Source organism: Eptatretus burgeri, chromosome 5 (assembly GCF_056783735.1).
Source record: "Eptatretus burgeri isolate ZD-2024b chromosome 5, Ebu_testis_v1, whole genome shotgun sequence".
Taxonomy (NCBI): Eukaryota; Metazoa; Chordata; class Myxini; order Myxiniformes; family Myxinidae; genus Eptatretus; species Eptatretus burgeri.
The window spans coordinates 59,435,531-59,460,107 of NC_140965.1; the positions used below are offsets into that span (position 1 = coordinate 59,435,531).

The window sequence follows — 24,577 nt, forward strand, 5'->3', positions numbered from 1 at the left end:
CCGTGTGCTCGGTAGTCGGTATTAGCTCTGCATTGTTTTCGCTTTTATATTTGCTTTTTGTGTAAATGGAATTGTGTTTTTTCTGTGTGCATTTGGTGGAATTGTATTTGTGTGCTTTCCGTTCGTCGCGAATAAATGTGCTTTATTGTTGAACTGTTCTCCCGCTTCGCTTCGTCTTTTCCTCCATTGAATCCCCATCTTGCTTCACGTAAAGGGTTGGTAGTGGGCTGAATACGCCCGATAATTAATCGAACCGTCGAGGTCGACGATAACACCGCTCGGTTATTCTGATAGTACGGAACGGGTCGCTTAAGTGGCCCGTGTCCGAAGTCGACCTGCGGCGAGGTGCGATCGCCCGGTCTACCCTCCGCGTGGGTACTTAGGTAGGTCGGGTCGGCGAGCAACCCTATCCCACGCGGGGGCTGATTGGCTCGATCGCGGTGAGACCGAAAGGTCCACCCGTGACTGGTTCCCGGCGTTAGTCCGAGAGGGTCACGACTGGATTGTCCGTCCGGTGGGCGACGTGCCGCGATTCGAGTTACGTGGCCGTCGCACGCCGGCGGGCGCGAAAACCGCAACAATATGTTCACACAAATGTGTTAATAGTTGTAATATATTCCATGTTTTTTAATATTGAGGGACTCTGGCACCAATAATAAAACTTAAATTACATTCTTGATGGAGTAATTCCCCTTTTTGTCTCACAATTCTTATTCACATTTAACCCCTTAGTATTCCTTTGGTTTTGTCCCACAGCACACTTGCCTGCAGGCTACATAGTCTGGGTTTGATTCTCAGCCTGATTATGCACTGTTGGACTCATGTTTCACAGGCAGGGAATCGCAAAATCGAGTGTGCCATCCCCTCCGATGAACGGTAAGCTGGGATCCATCTGTCAGCATTAGCTGGTGAATATTAAAAATTCAACTGTGTATTTCAACAAGGAGTAGTTATCACTGGCACCAAGCTCTCACCTGATGTTGCACTGGGGGTTGCACTCTATTTACAAAGACCAAAAGTGGAGACGGCCATACATTGAAACAAAAAAAAAGAAAGAAAACTCTTGTTCTTCTCCCCGACCCTGTTTACCCCCATCCCTATATCAGCAAATATATATAGATATATATATATATATATATATATATATATATATATATATATATATATATATATGTATATATGTATATATGTGTATATGTATATGTATATGTATATGTATATGTATATATATATATATATATATATATATATATATATATATATATATATATATATATATATATATATATATATATATATATATATATATATATATATATCATGCCTTCTCTGCGTCCCTCTATTGTCCCTTCTCTCCCTACATCTGCCAGCAAATGTGTTTCATATTATGGATCAAATGAGCTGTAATATAACACAATATCCAATTCAAAAAACAATGAGCTCATAAAATATCCCAATGCTTTTCATTGTTGCCACCTTTCAAACACAGTTTTGGATTCTAGTAATCACTAATAAACCACAAAGCCCATTAGAAAATATTATGTTATCAAGTCACATAACAGTTGGAAAGTTTGTCTTTTTGTCTTGAGTTGATGGGGTGGAAGGGGTGGTGAAGGGATGGTGGGGGGAGAAGAATTAGACTGGGGAGTAAGGACTAGAGGGCCATTGCATGCTGTATGTGAAGAACAAGACACCAACCTGCCTATATATATATATATATATATATATATATATATATATATATATATATATATATATATATATATATATATATATATATATATATATATATATATATATATATATATATATATATATATCAGGTCAGGTCAGGTCAGGTATGGGAGCATGTGCCAGAACAGTGCGTCGCTGCGTCCACTTTCCGCCGGTACTCCAGGGGCCTCCGTCTGGCCATCCCCCAGGCAGATGCCAGGCCCATCCCCATCTCCTTGAGATGATGGTCAACCTGCTGCAACCATGAGGCATGTGGTCGGCCCATTGGCCTCCTCCACTCATGAGACTCCCTCGCTGAGAGAATCTGGTGAGCAGGATCAGCGTCAGGAAAACGAGCCACATGTCCATACAGCCGCAACTGACGCTCACGGACTATGCAGGTAACAAATCTCATCCGAGTCTCTCTCAGCAACCGCTCGTTGGATACAAAATCCGACCAGCGATAGCCAAGGATTCTCCGAAGAGACCTGGTACCAAAGGAATTAAGTCTCCGTCTCAGATCCTTGGTCAGAGTCCAAGTCTCGCACCCATAGAGCAAGACTGGAACTACCAAGGACCTGAAGACTCGGACTTTCGTCCTCCCGCACAGGTACCGGCAGCGCCACACCCCATGATCCAGTGAATCCATGACTCCCCAGGCCCGACCCAGACATCTATTGACCTCTGACTCACAGCCGGCAGAGACATGAATATCACTGCCAAGGTAAGTGAATCTCTCCATGACCTCAACATCCTCACCACAAACAGACACAGACAGGACAGCAGCATCCAAGATGTCACCGAAAGCCTGGATCTTAGTTTTGACCCAAGAAACCCGTAATCCCAGCGGCTCCGACTCCTCATTCAGCACCTCGAGGGTCCCCAAAAGGATGTCTAAAGTCTCCGCAAAGATGACTGCATCGTCTGCAAAATCAAGGTCCGAGATCTTGACATTCCCAAACGATGCACCGCAACTTGATCTCTCCGACATCCTCCCTAAAATCCAGTCCATACAAGTGCTGAAAAGTGTGGGGGCAAGTACACATCCCTGACGAACTCCAGTAACAACTGGAAATAAGTCAGAGATGGTACCACCAAACTTCACAGCACTCTCAGTACCAGAGTAGAGTTCAGACATCAGATCGATCAGTTTTGGTGGCACCCCACGAAGACCAAGAATCCTCCAGAGGACATCCCGATTCAATGAATCGAACGCTTTACAGAGATCAACATAGGCTGCAAGCAGCCCCTGCCGAAACTCTCATCTGCGTTCGGTGAGGACACGAAGTGCAAGGATACGGTCAATCGTTGACCTCTTTGGTGTAAAGCCTGACTGCTCTGGACGCTGGTGCTCAAGCAGATGGTGGCGAACCCTATCAAGAATTATCCGAGCAAAGACCTTGCCCGGCACTGAGAGCAGCGTCACCCCTCGGTAGTTGTTGCAGTCTTGGCGATCACCCTTCCCTTTCCAGAGAGGGACAACAAGGCCCCTCTTCCAGTCAGTTGGGATGATGCCTGTGTTCCAGGCAGAGCACAAAACTGCATGCAACGACACGAGTGCAGCATTTTCACCAGCCTTGAGAAGTTCGGCATGGATGCCTCAGATCCCTGGAGCTTTACCCCGTTTCAACTGGTTCACCGCAGCCCGTGTTTCCACAAGTGAAGGTGGACCACAGTTGATTTGAGGGTCAGCAACAGGGATTGTAACACCCTTGACGTCCAACTCGACAGCTGGGGGATCAGCCCGGTACAACCGCTCAAAGTAACCGGCCCAGCGGGCCTTCACTTCAGACTCCTCTGTCAAGAGCCTACCACTCTCTGCTCGAACTGCAGTGCTCCGAGGGATGGGCTTGGATGAACGTAATGCGTGAATTCCCCTGTAAGCGGGACGAGAATCACCTGTCCACAGGTGATGCTCTACCCCCTCACAGATTCCTCGCACATAGGCCTCCTTGTCCACCCTCAGTGCACGTACAGTTTTACGCCTCAGCTCCCTGAACAGCTCAGCTCTGCCATTCAGCCTGGCCCTGCGACTCTGATCAATGGTATCCAGTGTCCCTCGAGAGACAAAATTCTTCTTTGCCCTGCGGTGAGTTCCAAGACATCCACCGGCAACATCAAGGACGGTGGTCTTGAAGGCGCTCCACAACTCTTCAGGACCCCCCAAAGCACCCAGACCCCCCAAGTGTCCACTCAGCCTGTTCGCAAACTCCTCAGCTACTCTCTCATCCCTGAGCTTGGCAACATCCAGCCTAGGCTGGGATGGTACCATTCTCCAGGATTTAAGGTGCAGCTTTAGAGTTGCTACAACAAGCCTGTGGTCAGTATTGAGGAACTGAGCACTCCGGTAGACCCTGCAGTTCTGGATCATCCTCCAACGACCGTCAATTAGGACATGGTCAATCTCCTTTGCCACACCGCCAGCGTTGGAATACCAAGTCCAGCGATGAACTTGTGGGTGCTGAAACCATGAACCAGCCACCCTAAGTCCATGACTTCTTGCAAAGTCAAGGAACTTAGTGCTATTCTGGTTCATAGTTCCTGACCCATGGGGACCAACACACACCTCATAACCATCCCTATCAGTTCCAGTCGATGCATTGAAATCCCCCAAGACTAGAAGTGTATCTCATCTGGGGCACTGATCAACCACAGACTCGAGTGTGGCGTAGAATGCATCCTTCACGGTGAGATCACTCGCCTCAGTCGGAGCATAAATAGAGACCAGGGAAATGACACCTAAGGAGTGACGAATCCTTAATCTCATAATACGCTCGTTGACCGGTGTTACCTCAATTATCATTGGGGTCAGCTTATTGGACACAGCTACAGCAACTTCTTGGGTATGGTAACCATCAGAGCGACCAGACCAATAGTAGGTGTAACCACCCACCATTATCTCGCCACAATCCGGTCTCCGAACCTCAGAGAGAGCTGCAATCCCGATGTCCAAACGCTTGAGCTCAGATGATAACAGAGACAGGTGATCATCCTCTCTTAGGGATAGGACATTCCAGGCACCCACCCGAAGGGACCGCCTCAGGTTAACCCAAGGAGACCGCCGTCTGGTGGACGACACCTCAGCACCACTCCGACACACTCTCCCGCAATCTGACCCAGGGATGTTACCCCGTGGTTTCCCTCCGATCAAAGATTGGGGGTCCCGAAGGCTTTGCCCAAATCCCGTCATCCGGTGAGCTGCCCTGCGGAGGGAAGCTGCACAGGAGGTACTCCCACGGAGTGGGTTTTCAGATTTTTTTGCGTTTTTACGTTTTGCGGAATGGAGGGTTTTACTGTGGCTGGAGTGCAAATCCTGCCACCAACCTCCTAATAAGAAGTAGCCCAACTGCAGGAGGACGTCTGCAGACACAGTTGGGCACTAGATATGGATGGCCGTTGGCTCACAAGGAGCTCCTCCGCCCTCAGCCCTCCGCCCTATATATATATATACTTTGCTGGACAAATCTCAATGCTGGGATATTATAAAATAACTGGTCAGTTGTAACTGTTCCACTCAAGAAATCACTTAACCCATTGAAGAGTTTATTTAAATAACCTGGTACTATCAACAACATTTCTTCAATTTTTCTCAGACATGTAAAACCTGTTTGTGCGAACAGCATTACATTGAGATGGAACATTCTCATTATGAAAGAAAGGTTTTTACAGGAAATATAATTTGGACAATAGGTGCCAGAGCAAGTAAAGAATGTCAGTTTCATTCTATTTCCAAAGCCCAAGACCAAATGAGACAAGTATAACATCTACAGAAAGGCCTGTGGACAACCACAAGGTGAACATTCGCATGTACAATGGTAAGCATTGCATTCATGATTAGCACAATTATATTGTCTTTATATCACCATTCATAATTTTAGGTCATAAAGATCATCATAAATTACATTTCATACTTATGTATTGAGAAAGTTGTACACTGACACATTTCATTCTTATACACAGGTTTTCATACACATTCTTTGTCGATATTACTACAATGCTCGTTTGGAGATCCAGGTGCATGAGCAACTGACAACCATTTATTAATGAATGCGGCATAATTCAAAATATTGACAAGCCGGGAGGCGACGATGGTTCGCGGGCATTATTGAACAATGCCACGATGGGTACAATTGAGTTAGTGGAAGCTTTTGAGGAAGCCCTACCGTAAAAACCTATCTCTTCCGTCAACATTGACCAAATCAAATCGGATTTTTTTATATGTTGTACTTATGGACATTGAGGCACAACTTGTCAGAAATGAAATTGTGAGAAAAAAATCGAGAAAAAAGAAAAAAATTAAAAAGTGGGCGTGGCTCCGCCAACAAGGGGTGCGTGGGACGCCCCTCATACAAAAAGACACAACTAGACCATGATATCCAGCTTGTGTCCAAGTTTCATCAAGATTACATTAAATGTCACGGAGCTATGCTCTGGAGAGAGTCACAAACAGACAGACAGACACAGACACAACGAAAATAGTGGTCACTGCTGGCACCGGCAAACCAAAATAGTGGTCACTGCTGGCACCTGCGAACCAACAGAGTTATATTTATACCTGAATAATATACCATTTTTTTTCCATGACTTTTAGGATGTTACAAAAAAAGGCTCCAATTATTGTGCATTCCTGCTATTGCAGACATCGCTGTGTGATGACGTCTTGTGTAGGGACGTCTTTTTTCATACCTCGCATGGAAGCAAACATAGGATATTTACCCTTGCCAAAGGAGAGGGTCTGTTTGTCTATCTGTCTGTTCATTTATATATTTGTTTGACCACACAGAACTTTTATAGGTGCCTTCATTATGACGTCATAATTGCAGATGTAGAATGCTACATCCGATCAATCTGAAAATTTTGGAGAGTCATCAAGGGATAAAATGGTCCACAAATTTTTTTTCTGATGTTGCCATCAGACACATGATTCTGCAGCCATAATTATATATATATATATATATATATATATATATATATATATATATATATATATATATATATATATATATATATATATGTATCTATATGCATATACAGTCAAAGCTCGTTACTATGCCACCCGTCGGGACCGAGCAAAAGTGGCATAGTAGCGAGAGTGGCATAGTAACGAGATTTTGTAAAAACAGCCTTATTTTCTCAAGTTACCCATCTGTAGTTAATCTTTAGACAAAATTTATTCCAGCAAGTAAATGGCACGACTGTTGTATAAGCTAAGCGAATGGAGAACATACACACACTAACAGAGTTCACACACTAACATATGGCATGGCGAGAAATTCACGACACACAAAGCTTTCAAGAATCGTCGGCTGGCGCATCTTCTTTCGGCGGATCTCGTGCATCTCGTTGTCTAGCCGATCACACGCTTGCATCACACCAGGCTTCCCGCTTCTCTGCTGCATGAACTTCCGGACGGTGCTTCAAGCGCGCTGGGCTTCCTCGAACGGAACGATTTCCTCCTAGACAGTTACCTCGTCATCTTCGCTTTCCACCGGCTCCTCACTGCACAGAATCTTCTCCGCAATCTCCTCCAGCGTGAAATACCCGCCAGTCGCGAGGCGCTCGTCGGCTTCGAGAAAGTCAGACAGCTCGATCTCCTCGTTCTCATGCATCTTTTCCTCGGCAGGCAGAGCTTCCCAGATGTTGGGCAGCTCCGCATCCTGTGGCTCAGTTTGGATCTCCTCTTCGATGAACTTGGCCTTCGCGAAACAGTTCTTAATCGTCGACTTACCGACCTGCTCCCAAGCACGCCGGGCGACGTGTAGAGCGTCGAGCAACGTGAACTTGAACTCCTTTCCCTCGTCTATGGCCTCAAGCCGGTGGCATTGCAGGAGCTTCTTGTAGTGGTGCTTGAGGTTCTCTATGATTCCCTGATCCATTGGTTGCGAATTGGCTGTCGTGTTGGGTGGGAAGAAGACCAGTTGGATGTTGTTCAGCTCGAGCTCGGGAGGGTGGCCAGAGAAGTTATCGAGACAGACCAGCATTCTGCGTCCCTGCTGGCCGAGTCGTCCGTCCCACGCACGCAACATCTCCTCGAAAAGCTCCGCCATCATCCACGCCTTCGAGTTCGCCTTGTACTTGACCGGGATCTCTTTGTTGTTGAAGGCACGGGGTTTCTTGGAATTGCCAATCACCAGAAGAGGGAACTTCTCGTTGCCGCTCATGTTTGCCCCAACCAGAAGAGTGATCCTTTGCTTGCTTTTCTTTCCTCCAGTACACCGCTCTCCCCTGAAAGCCATGGTCTTGTTCGGAAGCAGCTGCCAGAAGAGTCCAGTCTCGTCCAGGTTGAAGATGTCGTCTGCGGAGAACTGCCCGAGTAAGGGCCGGAGAACCTGTTGTTGCCACTCAAGAAGGGATTGCGAATCCACCGCTCCAGCTTCGCCCTGCACTGTCTTGAACGTGATGCCGTGGCGCTTCTTGAAATTGCCCAACCAATCGTCGCTCGCCATGAAGTCTGGGATGTGCATCAGCTCGGCCAGTTTCATCGCCTTCTCCTTGATCAGATCGCCGCTGACAGGCACATTCTGTCCTCTTGATTGCTTCAGCCACATGAGCACTCCCTCATCAAGCTTCGGGTCGTGAGCCTGCGTCAACTTCATGCGCTTCGATGGAAATCCAGCTTTGATTGCAGCCTCGATTGCATCCTTCTTGCTGAGAATGCCCTTCACGGTGGTTCTCTTAACTTCGACGCCCCATTTCTTGCTAATCTCCCTGGCCAACTTGGACTGATTCGGCTCCTTCTTCGCGGCATCGATGATCTCCTTCTTCTCCTTCAGCGTAAAGTCGGTTCGCTTGCGTTTCTGAGCTGACATTATGGGCTGAATTTGAAAAAAATGATGTCACTGTTGTACGTGTGCCTGCGTGTCTGTGTGTGTGCTCGCGCTTTTTTGTGTCTCGTTGTGCGTGTTGTGATTGGCTTGTTGTGGCTGGCATCGGGGAGAAGAATCGCGTGTTTTGACACAGTCTGACTATGCGCGTACGTATTGAGTTATGTTGTGCGCAGCTGGACTGTAGTTCGTCGCTTCGCCTTTGAACGTGAGTGTGATAATCGAGCACTGCGCAATACAGACTTTTTCACGACTCGTGCCTTTTAACAGTCACACAGTAGTGGCATGGTAGCGAGAGTAGGGGGTGGCATAGTAAATTTATTTTGTATTGAATTTTGTCGGGACTGAGCAAAAGTGGTATAATAGCGAGAGTGGCATAGAAGCGAGGTGGCATAGTAACGAGCTTTGACTGTATACATATATTTTAAACCTTCAAAAATATTCTTCTTTGAAATGATTGAACAGATCGAGGCAAAACTTTAAACATATTACTGCCTATCCATGAGGAAGAAAAAGTTCAAACATAATATGATGTCATTGGTCACATTGTTTGGCAGCCATATTGGATTTACCTGAGAACATATTAAAAAATCTTCTTCATCAGAAAAGCTGGACAGATCGGGGGAAACTTCAGATAAATGTTCCCCAAGGCTTGCATGTACAAGGTTGTTCAGGAATAATTCATTTTTTGATGAATAATTTTTTGATGTGGGATTTTTATTTTGAAGAAGAAATAGAAGAATAAGGCTCACTTCGCTGTGCCTGGATGAGTTTGAGGGTAGAGGAGTGGAAGCTGAAATGCAAATCCTATCCAGGTTTCCCCTGATGACCATCTTTTATTTTTGCTTGTTCGGTTCCTTCTGATTACTCCAATGCAGGACTGTACCTATATGGTCTTCCATTTGATTTGAATTGAATATTTTTTAATCCCATTCTGAATTCAATTGAATAATAGCAAAAAAACGTCATGGGTCAGGGTTAGGTGTCCGATCAAAGCGCGACGTCTTGGTACCCGGTCATCACTGCCAGCAGTTGTAAAGTGGCAGTTCTAATGATGTCTCTTATTAATTACGTAGCACACCAGTACACAAAACTACAAACACCACAGAATTCAAGTCCAGGTAAGGGTCTGCAATTTCTGATTGCTCTTTTTCTTGTTTTGCTTGTAACAGTTATAGCAAATTCTGGTAAGCAAACATTGAGTTATAAGTGACACGTCACTCTCTGGTATACAGAAAGTAAAAAAAGATGTCCCCTTTTTAGTTAATAAATAATACTCAAGACATGATCATTTCTCTCTCTTCTTGTCTCTGCCCTTTTCTGTGTCGTTATTTGAATGGCACCTGTCTGTGATGGAAATTATCCAATGTTACTACAATTCATAAGGATTATGCCAAAATTGCTCACAGCAACAGAGCAGTCAAGCGTCTTCCCATAACAAGTAAAATTGAATTTATCATTTCAGCAGACCATATGACTCCTATCTTTTCTTATATTATTTGACCACCTTGGTTTGGCTTCTGCTCAGGTAATTCCACCTTGACCAAGTTACTTCCTCTCTGTAATAAATGGATGATACCCTCAATCTCCATGTGAAGGGGTCAGGTCCTTATATCTATGTCAGTTGACACATTAACATCTGTTGTTCTGCTCCTCCATGATACCTGAACTAAAAACTTTTATAAAGGGTTACTGAAGACTTTCATAATAAACTTACATTATTCCTTGTTTCAAGTTTCCAACCAGATGGGTATTGTGTTTGCAGTGAGACATTAAAATGCAGAATTTACTTCATAACCCAAATTTAATTTGTTCAGTGAAACCATTGGGATTGAAATTAATCTGTTCTTTTCTCTATTTTCCATGACTTCATTGATTTCTGAAAGATGATTTATATGTATAATGTGCATTTTTGACTTATAGGTATCATATAACCAAAATCAAAGCATGTCAGATGAAAAAGGAAGAAAAAAAAATGAACTGAAAGACATAAAATCTTAGGGCACTCAATTGCATATAAGATAAAATAAAGAAAATGCAAAAATTTCATCTCAGATAAATGAAATCATTGGAATATGAAGACAACCGAAGCCTCACCTGTGCTGTCGTCAATATGCTCCTGGCTGTTATGTGCCTTTTGGTGAAGCCACTCGCCATTGCATTTGAAGTAAATTTGGGTTGCAGGTGAAGCGGCACAACTAAGCAAAACAGGGTTGTTCCGCACAATGAAGCCATCCTCCGGCTCAGTGAGGAAACGTGGAAGGGACTCGGCAAGTGGTGAAGGTTGCGCAAATGCTGACACTTGGCCTCGTTCTGTGAAAATAACAAAATGTAGTTATTTGGCCCAGAACAAGCATAGAACCAAGACACAAAATTTGCTGTTTCCCTTCTGTCACCAAACTCTTCAATGAGCCTCGATATTGTATTAAAAACATACTTAACAATAAATGTTGTTATTTCCACTCATCACTCCAAACAAGAATCATAAAATTTGAACTACAGTAAAAACTCACACAACAAAAGCACTCAAGCTCAATGCTTGTCTTGCATGTTATATGTTTTGTTTTGTTGACCATTCAACTTATAGAATCAAATAAATATGTATTCATAGTTTTTAACATGACAAGACAAATGTAGTTTGGTACACCAAATACCAGATACAAAACATGCAGAAAACAAAGGAATCCACTGTAATAAAGAGATTGCGTGTCCGTAACTATGTCAATGATATTCACTCGTCGATTGGTCGCTTCTGTGACAAATCAGGTGTGCCCGTTTTTTCTTTCATGCAACCAATGGTCATTGCACTGACCAATTGAGTGTGACTGTTTTTGCCAGAATGGTTATTACCTCATCAAAGCACAGTTCACCCTGTCTGCGCTGTCGCTGATGATTTGCCAATTGGCGATGAAGCCAGTACAGCAGCTGAGGGGGTCTGTAGCATTGGGATTCTATACACACAAACACACACATATATATATATATATATATATATATATATATATATATATATATATATATATATATATATATATATATCTTCTTCTTCTTCCTCTTTCGGCTTGCTCCCGTTAGGGGTCGCCACAGCGGACCAACCGTCTCCATTTCGCTCTATCCTCCACATCTTCCATTGACACTCCAACCACCCGCATGTCCACCCTCACCGCATCCATGAACCTCTTCTTTGGCCTTCCTCTTCTACTCCTGCCTGGTGGCTCCATCTTCAACATCCTTCTCCCGATATACTCCATTTCCCTCCTGTGCACATGTCCAAACCATCTCAATCTCGCATCTCTCACTTTGTCTCCAAACCGTCCTACCTGCGCTGTCCCTCTAATATACTCATTTCTTATCCTATTCATCCTCGTCACTCCCAACAAGAATCGCAGCATCTTTAACTCTGCCACCTCCAGCTCTGCTTCCTGTCTTTTTGTTAGCGCCACCGCCTCCAAACCATACAACATAGCTGGTCTCACTACCGTCTTGTATACTTTCCCCTTCACTCTTGCAGCCACCCTTCTGTCACAAATCACTCCTGCAACTCTTATCCACCCACTCCATCCTGCCTGCACTCTCTTTTTCACTTCTCTCCCACACTCTCCGTTACTTTGGACAGTTGATCCCAAGTATTTAAACCAATCCACCTTCCCCACCTCAACTCCTTGCAACTGCACCATAACACCACCCTCCCTCTCATTTACGCACATGTACTCCGTCTTACTCCTACTGACTAACATTCCCCTTCTCTCCAGTGCGTACCTCCACCTCTCAAGGCTCAATTCAGCCTGCTCCCTACTCTCCCTACAGATCATGATGTCATCCGCGAACATCATAGTCCATGGAGACTCCAGTCTGATCTCGTCCGTCAACCTGTCCATCACCATTGCAAACAGGAAAGGGCTCAGAGTCGATCCTTGGTGCAATCCCACTTTAACCTTAAACCGGTCCGTCATTCCTACCTCACACCTCACCGCTGTCACACTGTCCTCATACATATCCTGCACGATCCTCACATACTTCTCCACCACCCCCGACTTCCTCATACAATACCACAACTCCTCTCTTGGCACCCTATCATAAGCTTTCTCTAAATCCACAAACACACAATGGAACTCTTTCTGGCCTTCCCTATACTTCTCCATCAACATTCTCAAAGCAAACATCACATCAGTGGTGCTCTTTCCTGGCAAAAACCCATATTGCTGCTCACAGATCGTCACCTCTCCTCTCAACCGAGCTTCCACTACTCTTTCCCACAACTTCATGGTGTGACTTAACAACTTTATCCCTCTGTAATTTCCACAGCTCTGCACATCACCCTTGTTCTTGAAAATCGGAACCAGTACACTTAATCTCCACTCCTCCGGCATTCTCTCACTTTCCAAGATTTTATTAAACAATCTGGTTAACAACCCCACTGCCATCTCTCGGAAGCACTTCCATGCCTCCACTGGTATACCATCTGGGCCAACCACCTTTCCACTTTTCATCTTCCTATATATATACATATATATATATATATATATATATATACATACATACATACATACATATATATATATATATATATATATATATATACATACATATATATATATATATATATATACATACATATATATACATACATATATATATATATATATATATATATATATATATATATATATATATATATATATATATATATATATATATATATATATATATATATATATATATTGTTACGGCTGTGGAAATTCGCAAACCACCATTCAGGTCCAGTAGGTGAGATAACTCTAAGTACATGTGTAGTTTGCCCCAAACCCGTTGTTTAGAGGGAATTTATGTGATTCATTCGGGCTGCGACGCTTTGAGTTAGGCGTTTTTCTGTTCTGTCTTTATTTTGAATCAACCGCCATAACCATCAAACCACCACCAAAAGCCCTCCACCACCCTCACCTCTCTCCTTCTACGGCCATTCCCGCATCACCTGTGAACACTGAGCATCGGGCTGTCTTAGGCTCGTTCAAGTGATAGGCACCGAGCCGCGAGTGCAAATAGCGGCCTTTCCGAGGGAAAATTCGGATCAAGAATGCTACACACCCACTTCTGATCTGTCCAATCAGCAAGCGCGGAGCGGCTTGGCCCCGCCTCCAGGTGGGTCCGTGTGAAATCGAAATATGCAAATCCGAGGATCAGGGGAGGTTCACGCCCACTTTTCCTCCGTCCAATGGGCGAGCGTGGCTCCGCCCCCGAGCTCATCCTGATCCGGAAATTTGCATATGGGTTAAACCCCCACCCGTGACTGGCTCCCAGCGTTGTTCCGAGAGGGTCACGACAGAATTGTCCGTTCTGGTGGGCGAGGCGGCCGCCATTCGAGTCAAGTGGTCGATCGCACGCCGGCAGGCACGAATTCGCAACAATATATATATATATATATATATATATATATATATATATATATATATATATATATATATATATATATATATGTATATATATATATATATGTATATATATATATATATATATATATATATATATATATATATATATATATATATATATATATATATACACACCTGGTGTTGGCGCAGTGGTTAGGGCAGCGGCTTGGGATCCAAAAGGTCCTGAGTTCAAGCCCCGTTCGGCCACTGAATTAATACACCAGGGGGTTGACTCAGCCTGTCATCCTTCCGAGGTCGGCGAAGTGAGTACCAGTGTACTGGGCCGGTGTATACCCCGGTTAAAATAGGTGTACCATATCCCTGTGTCGTAAGAGGCGACCAGGGTTGCATCAGGAAGGGCATCCGGCGTAAAACATGTGCCAAATCACTATGCGGATCATACGGATGATCCGCTGTGGCGACCCCTAATGGGAGCAGCCGAAGGAAGAAGAATATATATATATATATATATATATATATATATATATATATATATATACATATACACACAAACACATTGAGACCCCCCCTCCCCTCCCCCCACATGTGCAACTTGCTTTCCTACACTTTCAATTTGAAAAGCTGGTAGATCTCACTTCAATATCTCAAACAATACATCAAGTAATTTCACCAGCTTTTGGCAAATCAAAGTTCAGAGTAAAGAAAGCACGACGAAGTTCCAAGACTGTGTACAAAGCACTCGCCATTCAAAGGGCTGATAAACTTCGCTAAAATAATTTTTTATCAAGGTCGGCAGATACACCCAAAAAGGACAGCCATGAAACGTTTATCACAAAGGCTATTATCACCAAAGCCGAGGAGCACAGCACAAAGTTATTCGAACGAATGTAAGTTAATTGAAGCCACTGGGTTAAAGGTGTACTTTGGTCAGCAATCAAGCTCATATTATGGCACAGCGATGAACATTGTGGAGCCAAAAATGCTGAAAGCTCGAAACAAATAGAAAAAGCCAATAACTGTTCATCCAAATGCATCAGAACACCATTGATGAATGTGTGAAGATAAATCTTATTCAGTCAAATGCATCCAGCTGGACAGGAAAATTATTTAATATTACCTTATCAAAGGTATTACCTCAACCAGGCTGTCTGCATTCTCATGTTTAAACAAAAAGAAGTGGGGTCACTGACAGTGCTGTCCTCTTTTTTTTTTCTTTTTTTTCTTTTTTTTTGTATACCTTGGTCGAGGCTCGTATGAGAGCTAACACACAACTCACAGCAAGGAGGCATGAGACAAGAGGGGCGGGAGTGGAAGGGACAAAACAGTGGGGAACAGACACATTAGGTGAACTGTGGAAGGGAGAGGGATGGGGATGGGACGGGGAACATGGCGAAGAGAAGATGGACATTTCAGGGACTTTCAGGAAGGAAAGTAGGAGAAATGAAGGAAGTGGGCTTGGGTGGATTATCGGGGGTAGAAAAGATCGAGGATTTGGATGGGGGAAGATAAGAGGTGGTGGTGAACAGCTGTTTTGAAAGCCTGGAGGGAAGAATGGGAAAGAATAGAGTGAGGAAGTTTATTCCAAAGGCGGGAAAAAGAGGAATGAAAGAGTGAAGATGAGCAGTGATTCGTGATTTTGGTAGTTTTACCAGAAGGGGGTTGTTGGCGGACCTTGAGCGCCCTGTGGGAATGTGGTGGGGACAAATCGCAGAGAGAGCAGGGGGGCAAGGCTGGAGAGGAGTCGGTAGAAGACAGAAAGACCACCGACCAACCTGCGGTGATTGAGTGAGAGGCCCAAAGACTCAGCTTCATTGCGGGAGATGCCGATGATCTTAAATGCCCTGGTTTCGACAGCGTGAAGCCGAGAAAGGTGGGAGGCAGGAGCACCAGCCCAGAGGGGAGAGCAGTACTCCATCAGGCTACGGACAAAAGCTTTGTAAGTGGTCAGGAGCTCAAGAGGGCCGAGGAAGGACTTAGCACGATGGAGGATTCCCAGTCGGCGACTGGCTTTTGAGGCGAGGTTGGAAATGTGACTTTCCCAGGAAAGGTCATGGCAGATAGTGAGACCCAGAAGCTTGAAAGAAAAGACTTCTTCCAGAGGATTGTTGAGAAAGTGGATGGGGGGGGGGTTTGTAAACGGTCCTTTCGAAGAGACATAGTGAGAGTGTGAGATTTGTCTGGATTGAAAGACATGTTCCACGTGTTGGACCAGTTTGTGATTTTATCCAGATCTGCAGTGAGTGAAGAAGCTGCTGCTTGCCGGTCTGAGGGATGACAGATGGTATGGCAGAGGGTGGAGTCGTCGGCAAAGAGAAATAGAGGATTTTCCAGAGAGTCCGAGAGATCATTGATGAAAACCAGAAAAAGAACAGGGCCCAGAACGCTACCTTGAGGAACTCCAGCCTGCACAGGAAGAGGGGATGAAAGAACTCCATTTAGGGCCACACGTTGACTGCGACAGGAGAGGAAGTCTGCGAGCCATGAGTGGAGATGGCCTTGAATACCATGGGAAGAGAGTTTGGTGAGTAGGGCAGGGTGCCAGACTGTGTCAAAAGCACGTGATATGTCCAGGGATACGGCTCGGATTTCCTGTCTGGCATTGAGGACCTCCATCCATTGATGGGAGAGCAGAAGCAGCATATCCAGGGTAGAGTGACCTGGTCTGAAACCAAATTGATGATTGGAAATCAAGCCATTAAGATATATTATGAGATATATTACCTCCACCACCAAAGGTGAAGGTACTTATGTTTTCACCCCTGTCTGTGTGTCTGTGTGCAGGATATCTCAAAAAGTTGTGGATGGATCTGGATGAAATTTGGTGGGCAGGCTGTGTGTGTGACAAGGACAAACTGATTAGATTTTGGTGAAGATCCGAATCTGGATCTGGATACAAGATATATTTAATTTATAAATTTATTCTTCACTATTGAGAGATAGGGCCAAAAACGATATATAGCCTGATATTTCAAAAATGTATTGGGCCCGATATGTTCTCCGAGATCAGGCATTATGTGGTGGAGGTATGCGCTCTACCGAGTTCCATTCTCGTTTCGAATGTTTTTTTTGGCACAGAAAAGAAAAATGACGAGAGAGAGAGAGAGAGAGAGAGAGAGAGAGAGAGAGAGAGAGAGAGAGAGAGAGAGAGAGAGAGAGAGAGAGAGAGAGAGAGAGAGAGAGAGAGAGAGAGAGAGAGAGAGAGAGAGAGAGAGAGAGAGAGAGAGAGAGAGAGAGAGAGAGAGAGAGAGAGAGAGAGAGAGAGAGAGAGAGAGAGAGAGAGAGAGAGAGAGAGAGAGAGAGAGAGAGAGAGAGAGAGAGAGAGAGAGAGAGAGAGAGAGAGAGAGAGAGAGAGAGAGAGAGAGAGAGAGAGAGAGAGAGAGAGAGAGAGAGAGAGAGAGAGAGAGAGAGAGAGAGAGACTGACATCAACAAGTGAGAGGGTTGGGTTAAGGAGCATTATTGGGGGTGATAAAGATTATGGATTAGGATGGGGGATGATGCGAGGTGGAGGTGCACTGCCTGCTTGAAGCCCTGGAGGGAAGAATGAGACACAACAGCTTATATTATGGAAGGCGGTTCCACAGATAATAAGAGATGAGGTTTTTTTTTATTATTCTTAGGCCATGTGAAATGTAAAGTCTTCCTTTATATATTTGTCATCCAAAATCCTCAAGCCTTCAATATTTATATATTTTCATTTTTTTCTTGTTTGCATTCTAAAAGTATGCCTAGTACTTTTCCTTAATGGTTAGGGTGGTGGGCTTGAGATCCCAAGATCCTGAGTTCAAATCCCACTCTACTGTTATTAATACTAGGTGGGGTTGACTCTGCCTGTCATCCTTCTGAGGTTGGCAAAATGAGTGCCAGCATGCAGGTATACTGTGTCGGAGTGGCGACCCATTGGCAAAATGAGTGCCAGCTTGCTGGTGTTCTGTGTCAGAGTGGCGACCCGTCCAGGATTGTGTCCAATAGCCAAGGAGACTGCTTAGGAAACACCAACGCTCTGCACAGACTCTGGTCCCAATGGATGGATGGATTCTAAAAGTGCTTTCATACATCCACAAAATCATACAATTCCATCCAATGTCCTTACTGTACATAAGTGTGCTATGTCGAAAATACAGGAGGGAATGTATAAATAGGGAAGTGTTTAAAATATTATACCATGTTTGTCTTATAATTTGTGTTTGGGTGTGAGCCACTTGGAGCATAAGTAGAAATGAAAGTGCAAATTCCACATTCATTTGTGCAATTTCCAACGACACCAGTAAAATCAGACATAAAGTCCTTCCTTGACACACCTGAACAACACCTATCCACCAACAAAGCCTTCATCCACAGCCTGATGAGGTGCTGGTCACACTTATGAGCTGCTGCCACTGCTTGCACCATGCTCAGCTTGACCTATCAAGATCCATCAAGATCAATGGAGTCCTCCACAATGAGGCTGAGTCTCTGGACTAGGGTCCGGCGATATATCGATATACTGGTTATATCGATGTAATTTTTCATATTGATACACCATTATTGAAATCCTGAATATACCAGTATACCCAAATAAAAAAAATCGATTTTAAAATCATCAACAAATCAAAGAAAGACGTTTAAAATCTTTAAATATCATACACGGTTTCAAAAGCTTTGATGCACTCGACGTCTCGACTAAACATTGAACAGGAACAGTGGAACGTATGATGTCAAGACAAGTACAGTATGTTTTAACTTTTAACACTTCGCATCTAATTATCCGTACAAGCGATCGCGTTTATCTTTGGTCTCATGGCTGGTTTTTAAGCAATTGCCAATTGGTTATTATTTTATATGAATTGGGTGTTCTTTAGAAATCCTGTGCAGAGTCAGTGATCTGCGATAGCAATACCGGTATGATCATATGGGTACAGCGTTCTGTGATAGTTATTACCGGCATGGCGATAGCGATGGATTCTGACCTGTGCCGATTACAAATACTGATCTCGCTTTAAAACAAAATTATTTTAATACAAGTTGATTTTGGAAGTAAAATAACTGTTTCTGTTATGGAGAAAAAAAAAAGCCCTGTTTGGAAATACTTTGAAAAATTACCGTGTCAATGATGTATACATCAAATATGAATACGTAATGGACCATTGGACCAATGCAGATTTTTGAAACCTGGGTAAAAAAAATTACATTTTGGTTTTTTTGTATAATATCGATATCGAAAAAATAAATAAATAAAAATATCGATATAGACGGAGCCGACTCTGGACTTATCGCATTCCCATCGCAGACAGATCGGTGGTCTCTCTGTCTTCTACTGCCTCCATTCTGGTGTTGCACCCACTGCTTCCCATGCTTTCTCTCCCTCCAATCCCCTAGGACCACCATCAACCCCCTTCTGGTGAAACTTCCAAAATCAAGAATCACTGCTCATCTGTAAGCATTTGTTCCTCTTTCTAACCACCAGTGGAATCAACTTCCACATTCTCTTCAATCGCATTCTTCCCTCCAGATCTTAAAGTCAGCTGTTCACCACCATCTCAGATCATCCCCGATCCAAAACCATGATATTTTCGATTCCCATTAAACACCCCTATCCCCTAAATTTCCACATTTTCCTTCCTGAGAGTTTGCACCTGTATTCATCTTTTCCACCCCTCATTGTTACTGCATCACTTGCTCATCCATCTCCGTTGATTTTGTTCCTTATCCCTGCTGTTGGCATTTCCCCCTCTATTTCTATTGTCCCATATATTCTGTTGTGTCCTTGTCCATTCTGTGTTCCAGCTCTCCAACGAGCCTTGACTGAGTACACAAACAAAAAACAGAAAAGAAAGATGATCAATGGGAATTGTTCCAAATGCCCTTGTATCTACAAAAGTTGAGGGGATAACAAAACAACAAAAAGAAGTAACAATAAACCAAAAAAAGGGGGGAAAAAGTAATATTGGGTGCAGCATGCCATTTTACAATCCTTCCTCCATGCACCAGTGTCCATATACATCACATGTACAACTCTTCTTTATGTCCATTCAAGTTTCTGCTCCTTCAATAGCCTTCGCCTCTGTATAGCCTTGACATGTTGAAGCCACAAGAACAAAAGCACGAGTGATAAATTATTATTCACCAAAGTGTATGCCACACCCGAAGATGAGTTCTATTTTTGCAAAGGCACTCTTCGAGCATCGACTTTCACGGAGCTTATTATTGCAAACAAGGAAATAGAGACACAGCAGCAACAGGCATAACATTTGAATTATTCGACTGAGATGAGTTTCATTGAATTTTCAGTGATGGATCCAGGTGGTGTTTGAAAGTTTTGAAAAATCAAACCCACAAAATCAGCATTTCTTTCTTGTAAAGAAATAAACCATGACCATCATCACAAAGGTTATTCTATTAAACACAAATATTATCGACAAATCAGCCAAGACTTGTCGCATTGTATGCTGCACGTCAATGAATGCACTGGCAGGTGGATGTGATACAAACATTTTCCAGCTTGGCACTTTCCCACAGTCAATTAAAGGGAAGAAACTTATATGGCAATGCAAACACACCCAATCTGAATCCCCCTTCTAATATATTGGATCGCATAAATTGTGTTAATACTCCATGCACGTGAATCAAAAAGATGGGTTAAGCAATTGGTTCATATCCACCCATCCATCTGTACATCCGTCTTATCAGTTTATGATTGTCAGTTGATGATAGAGGTACAACTTATTTAAATTCAATCTTATATTTTTAACATGAATCGGACCATGAATAGGAAGACAAATTTCTCATTTTACAGTACTTTGGCTTTTAATTCATCTCCTAAATTGGGCATGTGAGGAGGAAGGAGATAATATTTTTACTCTGTGTGCCTGTCTGGCAGTCAAACAAAATTTGAAATCATTCCAAACAGAAAACTTACTGTTTTTAAGGACTTCATTAAGGATACAAACAACAGCAACAAAGAACTAATGTAATGTGCCAGACATGGTGGTATAATCGACACGAGATAAAATGGTGGTAAACACCTTTAAAACCTCTTTAAACCTTTATTTAAATTTACTTATAAACTTCAACACGAGAATACAAATGACCTTCTTTAAAACTTCCCAGAACCATGCTCTATATCAACAGTATATCGTGGTCCACCATCAACCCCTATTATATATACATGGTATGTATGTGGCATGTGAGGCACAGTATCGAGGTGAAAAATATTCTGATAACATGCCTCAGTAAGTAAACTTCCGGATTTTTAAGCGATTTAAAAAAAATCATTATTTTATTAAAATTGAAGTATATACTTGAACACTGCATGGGCTATCCTGTTTAATGAACTCTCCAATTGTCTGTTTTTGTTCATTCATTCATTTCATTTGAAGATATCTATATCAGTACGCAATGTTTTTTATAGGACTGAAGGCTCATGGTGGAACACACACACACACACACACACACACACACACACACACACACACACACACACACACACACACACACACACACACACACACACACACACACACACACACACACACACACACACCTATCATTGCATCTGGTTCAGAGAACTAGCATCACAAATCTAATCCATAGTTGTCCTTTTGTGATTATTGCTGCAATTCCCTGGATATGCGTCGATGCACACATCACAACATGCAGATGCCATAATAAATATATTGAAGAATGGTTCTTTGGTTTCTAAAGATAATAATGGTTTCTAAAACTCAAAAAACTAACGACTTAGCATAAAACTTAATTTAGGGGGGACGACACTCCCCAACATTAAGTTTTATCATTGAAGTGTGGTTTGATTATATAATAAAGTTGACGTATTGGGCAGAGTGACTCTTCCATGGATTCTAAAACAAAAAAGATGGGTTCTCCTTGCTTGCATAGAAGATGCAGACATTTTCTATAACAATATTTCAAGAGCAATAGCTGAATCTTTTGAAAGGACAGCAACAGCCGAGTGTCAGAACAAAAGAGTTAGTTGAGAAAGATAGTCCATCATATATAAATAGCTAAAATAAAAGTATAAGATTTATATTCTGGTTAAATAATGCTGAAATGTGCTCTCCTTTTTTAGTGTGTGATCACGGCACCTTGTGTGATCTTGATTGTGGCATGAACTATCCCCAATCTACTTTCTAAGAACGCAAGACAAGTGCGTTGATGTCAGGGTTATTATAACCTGAAAACTATAATTATGTGGCACTTGGATTATTTTACAATACAACTCACTTATTTTAACAATATATATATATATATATATATATATATATATATATATATATATATATATATATATATATATATCTTCTTCTTCTTTTGGCTGCTCCCATTAGGGGTCGCCACAGCAGATCATCCGTTATGATCCGCATAATGATTTGGCACAGGTTTTACACGGGATGCCCTTCCTGACGCAACCCTGGTCGCCTCTTATGACACACAGGGATATGGTACACCTATTCCAACCGGAGCATACACCAGGCCCAGTACAACTGGTACTCATTCCGCCGACCTCGGAAGGATGGCAGGCTGAGTCAACCCCCTGGTGTTTTCGACTTGGTATATATATATATATATATATATATATATATATATATATATATATATATATATATATATATATATATATATATATATATATATATATATATATAAATTCAGTGTCCCAACGGGGCTTGAACTCAGGACCTTTTGGGTCCCAAGCCACTGCCCTAACCACTGCGCCAACACCAGGTTTTATATATATATATATATATATATATATATATATATATATATATATATATATATATATATATATATATATATATATATATATATATATATATATATAAAACCTGTGCATTGTGCATTGTGTTAGGATATATATATATATATATATATATATATATATATATATATATATATATATATATATATATATATATATCTCTTCTTCTTCTTCTTTCGGCTGCTCCCGTTAGGGGTTGCCACAGCGGATCATCCGTATGATCCGCAGAGTGATTTGGCACATGTTTTACTCCGGATGCCCTTCCTAACGCAACCCTGGTCACCTCTTACGACACAGGGATATGGTACACCTATTTTAACCGGGGTATACACTGGCCCAGTATACTGGTACTCATTTCGCTGACCTCGGAAGGATAACAGGCTGAGTCAACCCCCTGGTGTATTAATTCAGTGGCCCAACGGGGCTTGAACTCAGGACCTTTTGGATCCCAAGCCACTGCCCTAACCACTGCACCAACACCAGGCTTGTTATATATATATATATATATATATATATATATATATATATATATATATATATATATATATATATATATATATATATATATATATATATATATATATATATATATATATATTCAGGAGTCGTCGACTTACGACCTATGCGACTTACGACTGATGACTTTATGACCACGCCGTGACAGCAATATGTACTGCACGTCTAGTCACGACTGCTCCGCGTCTGGCAGCGCGAGTGTTGCCCAGCTGGGCGTGCGACAGTTTCCACCCCAGCGCCTGGCAGTGCTAGCGTGTTAGTGTGGTCTCGGTATAGCGCAGTTTATCCGTATCCGTTTGTCTTAAAATTTTTACTTCAAACCCCCAAGATGTCTACCAAGAGGAAATTATCTTTGTCTCCTCCTCAACCTGCCAAGAAGGAAAGAAAGGCCATTGATCTCGCCACGAAAATGCAGGTGATCAAACATTACGAAGGAGGAAAGAAAGTGAATGCGATCACACGTGATCTTAAGTTCTCACACTCTACTGTGTCGATGATATTGAAAGATAAAGAAAGGATTCGTGAAGCTGTGAAAGGTTCTGCGACCTATGCCTTCCACTCTTTCTGCATTCCAGTCTGCATCCCACTGGATGTTGGAACATTGCTGTGGGGATTTGCTTCCATTCAGCCACAAGAACATTCGTTTGTTTGTAACTACTGTAAATTGTTTTCGATTTTTTGTATGTTTTTGCAAATATTAAACCAATTGTACTGTAGAATTCAGTGTTTGACTTAAACCTGACGGACGTAAAAACGTTATACAGTAAAAATAAAAATGGTTTTTATAACCATGGTTATAACAATAATGAACAAAGAAAATGTTAATAAAATATGACTGACAAATGATTATTATATCATTATACATATATATATATATATATATATATATACATATATATATATATATATATATATATACATATATATATAGAATCAGGAAGTGGGGTGGATCAGTAAGGATGAAGTGAGGACTGCTATGAAGAGGATGAAAAGTGGAAAGGCGGTTGGCCCAGATGGTATACCAGTGGAGGCATGGAAGTGCTAAGGATAGATGGCAGTAGGGTTGTTAACCAGATTGTTTAATAAAATCTTGGAAAGTGAGAGGATGCCTGAGGAGTGGAGATTAAGTGTATTGGTTCCGATTTTCAAGAACAAGGGTGATGTGCAGAGCTGTGGAAATTACAGAGGGATAAAGTTGTTAAGCCACACCATGAAGTTGGGGGAAAGAGTAGTGGAAGCGAGGTTGAGAGGAGAGGTGATGATTTGTGAGCAGCAATATGGGTTTATGCCAGGAAAGAGCACCACTGATGCAATGTTTGCTTTGAGAATGTTGATGGAGAAGTATAGGGAAGGCCAGAAGGACTTACATTGTGTTTTT

General features: G+C 42.5%; 1 protein-coding gene across 4 annotated transcripts in view; it reads right to left on the minus strand.

Annotated features, from left to right (window-relative positions):
- The window catches only part of LOC147026510 (netrin receptor UNC5B-a-like), a 384,386-nt gene that overhangs the window by 252,917 nt on the left and 106,892 nt on the right, over nt 1–24,577 (minus strand). For all 4 annotated transcript variants that reach the window (XM_085881974.1, XM_085881972.1, XM_085881973.1 and 1 more), the window contains exon 2: nt 10,635–10,850. In XM_085881974.1, coding sequence (XP_085738100.1) covers nt 10,635–10,850 — 216 coding nt within the window. The remainder of the gene's footprint in view (nt 1–10,634; nt 10,851–24,577) is intronic.